Below are 9,130 nucleotides of genomic sequence, written 5' to 3' on the forward strand. Positions count from 1 at the left end.
CATCCCTGACATCATTGACCCTACCCAGGCCAGCTTCTTATCCAACATGAGGGCATCTGACAATGCTATTATTGTCCAAGAATACATCCTCACTTGGGCAAAATAAAAGGGAACCAGGCTCACATGATCCTCAAAATTGACTTAGAAAAAGCCTTTGACAGGCTGGAATGGTCCTTCATTAGAGACACCCTTCAGGCAATCTACTTCCCACCTGGACTAACTAAGTTAATCATATCTTGCATCAGCTCTTCCTCCATCTCTATTCTAGTAAATGGTGGCAAACTAACACTTTCAAACCTTCAAAGGAAATTAGGCAAGGGGATCCCATCTCTCCATACATGTGCATGGAGAGACTCTCAAGACTTATTGACATGGCTGTGTATGACAAGAAATGGCTTCCCATCAGTATTAGTAGGTCTGACCCAAAGATATCCCATCTTTTCTTTGCTGATAACCTAACCATGTTTGCAAAGGCAAACATCAGAAACTGCAATACAATCTCCACCATACTGCAGTCCTTCAATGAAGCATCTAGGCATAAAATCAATCTCACTAAGTCTAGGGTGTTTTTCTCTTCTAATTGCAAAGCCTGACACTATGGAGAACCTTACAAGTATTCTTTCCATTCAAGCTACAACCTCATTTGGTAAATACTTGGGCTTCCCAATGTTCCACAAGAGACCCTACAATAGTGACTTCCAGTTCATAATAGATAATATACAATCCAAGTTGTCTGGGTGGAAAACAAATTGTCTAAATATGACTGGAAGAATTATTCCGGCCAAAGCCTCCCTTAGCAGTTTACCCAGCCATGTCATGCAATACATCAAGCTGCCTACCAAAACTACCAAGTAAATAGATAGCATCCAAAGGAATTTTATTTGGGGTACTACTCCAAATAAAATAAAAATGCATCTAGTCAATTGTGACAAAGTCACTAATCAGAAAGCTCATGGAGGTGTGGGCTTACATAAAGCTGAATGAAATAACATAGCCTCTCATAACTCTAGCCTATGGGCAAAAGTCCTAATCTCCAAATACTGTAACTAGAATCATACTCCAAGAAAGCCTAAATCCCCAATCTGGCAACGTAACCCAGACGCAAAGGGAATTGGAGGGGGGGTATTTAGGACACACCACCAATACCCTTGCAGAATTAATTGCCTTGCTTAAGGGACTCCAAATTGCAGAACAAAATGGCTTAATACTACTGAAAGTAGCCACGGATTCATCAGAGGTAATAAGAATGCTAATCACAGGGAATATAACTTATGATACTATTATATGTGAATGTAGGTTGTTGATCTAAAGGATGGCCAGAATAGTAGTGAAACATAGCTACAAGGAGCAGAATAGGATGGCTGATGCATTGGCAAAGGAAAAAGCAAAAACAATTTTTTTGGGAAGAACTACTATACTACAAGTTTCTCCGATGTTTGCAAATGAATTATTTTGGGCAGACATCCTAGGAACTGAAGTAACTAAACATATTTTGGCTTGTAATATTGATACCTTGGAAAAAAACATGTTTGCTTTAGGGGGATTGCAATATCCCCTGAGTAACCAATATTCTGTATTATTATTATTATTATTATTATTATTATTATTATCATTATCATTATTATTATTATTATTATTATCATTATTATTATTATTATTATCATTATTATCATTATTATTATTATCATTATCATTATTATTATTATTATTATCATTATTATTATTATTATATATATATATATATATATATATATATATATCCCTTTTACCAAAAAAAGAAATTATTGAAGAATTTAGAATTTAAATTAAAGAAATTATTGACGGATTTAGAATTTAAATTCTATGAGTTCAACAGTTAATATTCTTAATATTGAACTCATTATATTTTTAAAATTATGGATCCATATCTACTATTTTTTATAATTTTGCTAAATCTTTACATAAATTTACACGATAAAAAAGGTACAAAATCTTTATAAAGAAAAATAAAAAAAAAATATTCACTTTTTAACAATAAGAATATTTTTAAACTTTAAATTAAACTATTCAAAGCTTCGTATTGATAAATAATTTTTCATAACAAGATCTAAAGTAGCATATTATAAACACATGGCTAACATTTTATTAACTTGAATTAACTTTGCCAATATAAAGCTAATATTACTATTAGAACTTTAAAACTTTGTCCGAAAACACTATGGTACAAAAGAAGAAAAGGAAATGCTTCTAATTTAAATTTGGCTTTCAACTACTTGCTTCACATTTAAAGATGAAAATTTTAAGAGCATGTGATCTCACCTCTGGCATTAAAGTACTTAATCTACTAAAGAGAAACTGAGATAAGACTTCATATAAAGCAAGGTTTCTACACCTGAAACCAAGAGGGACAAAGTTTTGCAAAGTAAGCTCATTTACATGATTTGTAGAGCACAATGACACACTTAGTTCATGGTTCATAGTGACAACTACTTAACTATCTACTACTGCTATGGACTCAGCAACTGCAACTAAACTAATACTGAAGCCAAAGGTTATGCATGACAATTCTTGATTGCTTCCATCTACTATTTTCATCGTAAGAGTATATGAGCCCTCTATAAAAGCAACCCTAGTTAGGTTCGATAAAGCAGGCAATATAACATTTTATTCCAATTCACACAATTGAATATCAGGGAAATGAAGCAACAATTGACAATAGGTAACATAAGTGAATATGAAATCCACTTGATCCCACAGAACAATTTCTTTTTATGAACGGTTAATTTTAGATATCTAATTTAAATAAATTGTGTCGTACTCAAACCATAAAGAGCTGATAACCTCAAAGCCACTAATAGAAAATTAAAATAACTAGCTATAATAAGAAAGAAAGAACCCTGAACCCTGAATAATATTATTCTTGTTAGGTTCAAGAGGAACATGCAAAAACAAGTTCCTCCAATTTCAAACAAAAGGATATTAGGGAGGTCGTACAACGGCAATATCGTCAACCATAATCAGTTAAAATTAACATTTGAATAAAAGAATCGCATAGAAGAAACTTTATCTAAGCTTTCTTTCGATGAAGAACAGAATATCATGAAAGACCGAAGGGAAGTAAACCTCTACAAAATCAGGATATTCAAGTGCTTTAAGGGGTGCAACATATATAAAGCAAAGAGAACCAAAACTGAGGTTGTTTACCACAAGTGCGTAACAAAATTATAAGTTATGACTTAAAAAACATAAATGATTTGTTTCATAACAGAACTATAAGCTGTGATTTTAGAACATATATGATTTCAACATTCCTTTCACTATAGAGGCACAGCAGATTAGTGCTTGAAAATTTTAAAGTCTGAAAAATCCAAGAAAGAGGAAGACGAACACCTCTTTATAAAGGAAAGTTATGCAGAATGAAGCTTCATGACAAGATAACAAGATAACAGGAAAGATGACTTACGGGGGGAGTAATTCCAGGTAAAGCTTGAGAGTGAGAAAGCACAAAATCACCATAAACTGGGCAAGATGTCTCTTTACAGATGTCATGGGACTCTTGGTGGACGTGTAGGAAGAAATACTTGACGTCAATCACCAACTTTCCACCACTGATATTTTCATCTGCAAGAGAAAACTCACTGAGTCATTTTTCTACCAAAGAGCTCTTATTCCAGTACTATGCTTATTCCAGTACTATGCAGTTGTCACACTTGACATCTACTTTTGAGAGGTCAGAGATTCCTGTATATCGCAAATCTCACATAAACTATTCTCATTCCACCCCCACCCCCCACATGCATAATACAAAGCTGAAAAAATGGGGAAAACAATACCTAATACAGACTCAGATTAAGTGCATTGTTGGTAATATGAAGCAATGCAAGCACTTAAAGAAAGCAAATGCTGGAGATATATATTCCATAGTAAAGTGATTGCATGGACAGTTGACCATAAGTACATAACCAAGTAAAATATTTTATTTGCATCCCAATAAATTCAATTTTCCAGGTTCAAACTTTTTTTACAGTCGTGCCCAACAATTTCCCCTCAGGTATGTATCATAGCCATTCGAACCAACATGCCAAACATAAAAGTTTGCCTTTCCAAGCATCAAAATGAAGTAAGAAAACAAGTTTACCAACATCATTTTACTAATAAATTTTAAAATTATGACAAAGGTAAAACAGCGTCTCTAATTAAAAGGAAAAAGGGACAAAGGCCTAACACAACACTACAAACTGATTACTGCCCGAATTTTATTCACAGATAACATTAACTTTATTTCCTCCACTCTTCCCTTATCCAACTTTGTTTGGTGATGCACCACTTCAATAATTTTAAACAAGCCAGACTCATTTTTGCATAGCACTGGTGCCACCATTGTCCGGTCCTAACTCCTAATACAGGAGGTAGTACCATTATTTCCAAAGTCAGCACTTAACAACAAGTCAATTACCTTTAACTTCTTACGGATATAAAAATACAAGGTCTTAACTTTAGATAAAAGAGGGAAAGGATTAAAAAAACCAAAAACGACAATGACTGAATGCGTAATTAGCCATTACCTGTAGTAGCAGCAATGCTGAAAGTAGTCTCTTTACCTCTTTTAACAGGATAAGGTGTTATATCTACTCCACTGACCTTAACAGCATAGTTGGCCTTCTTATTTGCATTATTACACCAAAAACAGTCCGGCTGTTGGAATCAAGATTATCTTTAGTACAGATTATATCTCACAAGAATCCTTCCTTTGAACACCAAAATCATGACCATGGTAACATAAGATAGAGACTACATACTTTGGGACAACGATAAGATATTGCAGGATCGAAAATGGATGAACAGTTAATACAAGAGTATTTACTGTGATTATGTCATGCGGTCAATTTTTAGTAGATCTTATAAGAAACCTCCTATATGTTTGTAGTATAATTCAGTCGTGTTTGGTTTCCAATTGGATTAAATTTGTTTGCATTTTGCCTCTCTGGACAATATCTTAACACATCAATCAATCTCGTCACATCATAAAATATAAAGAAAATATATGGCAATGAAAAAGATACAACTATATATAAATATGCAGATCAAAACCTAGCCAGTTTAGTTTAATTAAGAACAAGACATAACTACAAAAATTTACTTACATCTAGTTAGTTATGAAATATTAAAAACAATTTTCTTAAAAGGTCCTTAAATACCTAAAACTATAAACAAATGTCTTTTTTTAAACGAAATTCCAACTATAAACCTCAATAACAACAATAAACCCAGTATAATCTTACAAGTGGGGTTTGAGATGGTAGTGTATATGTAGACCTTACCCCTAACTTGTAAAGGTAGAAAGTTTTCTGATAAACCCTCCGTTCGAGGGGGGAAGAAAAAAAATAGTGTCAGTAATTTTGCTAGGTTATGCCCTCTCTCAAACGGTAATTTCCTAACGACTAGCGCGTCACGCTCCAGTCTATGGAGCCACCGGACGGCGACCTAACGGCGCGTCCGGTCAACCAAACTGCTCCCCCCACAGCTGCGACAATATCTACCGTGGGGAATCAGTCCAATCACTCTTATGCTAATGTAATTTCTGTAATACCAAATATCAATTCTGCCCCAAATCGACCTCCCGTTCTTGCTCGAACCTCGACTCACAATGGCATGCCAGCGGTGATCTTCAAGGCCAAGGACTACTACGGAGTGATGGCAGAACCGCAGAAGAATGCAAATATCTTATTGTGGGACGATTCATAAGGGTGAGGCCCCAAATTGAGAAAATTAGGTCAGCTTTTGCTGAGAAGATTCCGTTAAAAGGTAATGCTAAAATTGGTGTCTATGATCTACATAATGTTTTTATTGAACTCTATAATGAAGAAGATTATAATACGGTGAGATTTAGAAGGAGAATCGAAGTAGATGGAAAGGAAATGTGGCTAACTAAATGGACTCCCGATTGGAAACCAGAGGAAGATGCCCATTATGCTCCAGTTTGGGTTTTATTACCTAAACTCCCTATGAATTGTCATAAATGGGACTATATTAAACAGATCCTAGCACCTGTTGGTATTCCCTTGGCAATAGATACAGCTACTAGAGGGAGAACTAGACCTAGCATGGCTAAGGTTCGTGTGGAAATTGATCTTCTTAAACCTCAGCTAGAACAAGTTTGGGTGGGTTTAGAAGATGATAACACTGGTCTTAAAGGTTTTGCACAAAAAATTGAATATGAGGCTATCCCAAAATATTGCAAACATTGTAGATTGCTGGGACACTCAATAGTGCAATGTAGATTTTTGGAAAAAAAGAAACAAGCAGAAACTAACAAGGTGACAGAGGAATATAGTAGCTGAGAAAGATGATTTACAAAAGGAAGGATCTAAGCACAAGGAAGATAACATTGCTCAGAAAGAAGTTTCTAAACCAATAGAAGAACAGAGAGCACAGGTTCAGGAGACACAAATTGAAATAGCAAATATTAATGATCAGATAGCTGCTACACATGCAGGAACTTCTAAGAAAGCTATGAAGGACAAGGAAAAAAGGAGGAAAAGGAGACAGAGAAATGCCCTTAAAATTGTCAAGTAGAAGAAGAACTCTAAGAGATCAAACCAACAAAAACTAGTGGAAAGAGCTTCCAAAGCACCTGGAACTAGTAACACACAAAATCATGGCAAACTAGAAAATCATATGGTGGAAAGTGTGAGTTCACTTGGAACAAAGAATGTCAACCATGGAAAATGTGTAGTAGTAGTGACAAGTCAAGAGGAGGGATTGCAGAATTTTAGTATTTCAGCACCCCAAGATCCTCTTATTGAGACTCAAAATGTCTTCCGGAACTTGACACAGGAACAAGATGAACACATTGAAAAGGAACACCTGCAGGTGACACAAAATGATCAGAATGTTAACTCAATAGGTCAAGTGCCTTTGCAACAAGGTACATTGACTATAGAGGCAACAGACAACACTTTGGTACAAACAGAATCTAGAGAAAGATTTGGTACTAATCAACGGCAATTACTCAAGAGAAACAGTCAACATCTTCAATCTGATGATGATGAGGAAGTGTTAGAAAGTTTAGCTGAGGATTTTGCTCCTGGAGAGGAAAACCACATGGAAGAAGTAGTTGAGCAAATGAAGGAAACAATTGATAAATGTTGTTTATCACCAAGAGGTACTCCCACAATAAAAAAGAAGTCTTTCAAAACATATCCACCTTCTACTCCTATTACTAGGGGCAGAGGGAAATCCAACAAACAAAACCAATCCTAATTATTCCGATGATTAGTACAATCATATGGAATATTAGGGGGGTAGAGTCAAAAGGTGCTTTTGACAGATTCATCAAACTCAAAAAAAGGCACAAAGTCAGCTTTGTTGCTTTACAAGAGCCTTTCTTACATAGTTCACAGTTGGAGAATTATAAAAGGAAACTGGGAATGCATGGAGCTTTGGCAAACTTCAATGGAAAGATCTGGTGCTTTTGGGACTCTAGTTACACTTGTACAGAGATTTTCAATCATAAGCAGCATCTTACTTTATCTATCCAACATATTAGCTCTCTTGAAGTTTGTTCGGTAACTATAGTGTATGCAAAATCTAAATCAAGAAGAAGGAAGAAATTATGGGAAAGTTTGGAACAGATGAATAGTCAATTTCAAGGGCCATGGTCAATTTTTGGAGATTTTAACTGTATCGTGAATGCCACAGAGAAAGAGGGGGGCAGACCTCACAGGCTGAGGAAGAGCTTAGATTTCATCAATTGTATGAATGAATGTGGTATATTGGATGTTGGGTATTCTGGTAATGACTTTACATGGACAAATAACAGAAGGAAGATGAAGAGGATTAGAGAGAGACTAGACAAAGTCTTTTATAATGATGAATGGTCTGCCACCTTTCCATTAATCAATGTAAGACATCTGCCTAGAACAGGCTCTGACCACAACATGCTCCTTATGACATGCTCTATAGAAGATGTTCCTCCCATCAAGTATTTTAAATTTTTGAGCTTCTGGACCGAGCAAAAAGATTTTCAGAAGATTGTGAAAGACTCATGGGATGAAGAGGTCATAGGTAATCCTATGTGGATTATGCAACAGAAACTAAAGACGCTTGCTAATTCCCTCAGCTACTGTTCTAGAAACACAATAGGAAATGTGTTTGATAAGACCAAAGAATTAGAAGAAAAAATTGAAGCCATGGAAGCAACTTATGGGGCGGATAATAGCGATGTCAACAGAACTAATTTGCACAACCTTTATGCTGAGCAAATTAGTTGGATGAAAATGCAGAACAATCTCCTTAAGCAGAAAGCTAGAGTGAAATGGGAGTTTGAAGGAGATAATAACACTAAATACTTCCACAGCACTATGAGGCAGAGGAGAAAAAGATCTTATCTGCACAGAATAAAAAATGAAGAAGGTAATTGGGTCGAGGGGAATAAACATATCTCTGAAGCTGCTGTTTAGTACTTCAGGAACCTATTTACCCAACCTATCCAAAGTACTAACTACAGGATTTTGAACAAGCTTCAGAGTCATATTATTGCAAAAAATAACTCTTTCCTGGTTGCTTTGCCATCTGATGAAGAAGTAAAAGATGCAGTCATGGCTCTAAATCCTAACAGTGCAGCTGGCCCGAATGGGTTTAATGGGTGTTTTTATCAATCCTGTTGGAGCATAATAGCTGTAGATGTTGCAAATATGGTTCAAGATTTCTTTAGGGGCAAAAGAATGACTAAGTTTTATACCAGCACCTGCTTGGTACTAATTCCAAAAGTAGAAGCCCCTAGTTCTTTTTCCCAGCTTAGACCTATCAGTCTAAGTAATTTCTCCAACAAAATAGCGTCTAAAATTGTCACCATCAGATTATCCACTATGCTTCCTAAAATCATTTCAGAAACCAATCAGGTTTTATGAAAGGCAGACTAATAACTGAGAACATCCTGTTAACTCAGGAAATCGTCAGGGATATTAGCAAAAGGAATACGGGAGGCAATATGGTGATCAAATTAGTTATGACAAAGGCCTATGATAAGATATCATGGAATTTCCTAACAGCCACCATGAGAAAGTTGGGATTTTCAGAAGACTTCATTAACATTATATACAGGCTAGTGGCAGATGTTTGGTACTCCATTCTAATCAATGGCTCTAGA

At 35.5% G+C, this 9,130-nt stretch overlaps 2 protein-coding genes across 5 annotated transcripts in view; one reads left to right on the top strand and one right to left on the bottom strand.

The window, feature by feature from the left end:
* LOC107794604 (uncharacterized) overlaps positions 1 to 3,621 on the bottom strand; it is a 46,686-nt gene extending 43,065 nt beyond the window's left edge. For 2 of the 4 annotated variants that reach the window (XR_012706493.1, XM_075247127.1), the window contains exon 1: positions 3,443 to 3,621. Coding sequence is in view for 1 of the 4 variants with exons in the window: in XM_075247127.1 (XP_075103228.1) it covers positions 3,443 to 3,528 (86 nt within the window). In the remaining 3 variants the exon portion in view is untranslated. The remainder of the gene's footprint in view (positions 1 to 3,442) is intronic. The other 2 variants (XM_075247129.1, XM_075247128.1) reach the window with 2 other exon arrangements.
* A 3,629-nt stretch (positions 3,622 to 7,250) lies between these two features.
* Positions 7,251 to 8,441, top strand: LOC142178345 (uncharacterized). Its single transcript, XM_075247680.1, has one exon. The coding sequence runs from the start codon at positions 7,251 to 7,253 to the stop codon at positions 8,439 to 8,441; it is 1,191 nt and encodes a 396-aa protein (XP_075103781.1).
* The last annotated feature ends 689 nt before the right edge of the window (positions 8,442 to 9,130 follow it).

This window comes from Nicotiana tabacum, chromosome 24, assembly GCF_000715075.1.
Source record: "Nicotiana tabacum cultivar K326 chromosome 24, ASM71507v2, whole genome shotgun sequence".
Classification (NCBI taxonomy): domain Eukaryota; kingdom Viridiplantae; phylum Streptophyta; class Magnoliopsida; order Solanales; family Solanaceae; genus Nicotiana; species Nicotiana tabacum.

Coding starts and splice junctions, on each gene's coding strand:
- LOC142178345 (XM_075247680.1), top strand. CDS start 7,251: ATGATTAGTACAATCATATGGAATATTAGGGGGGTAGAGTCAAAAGGT.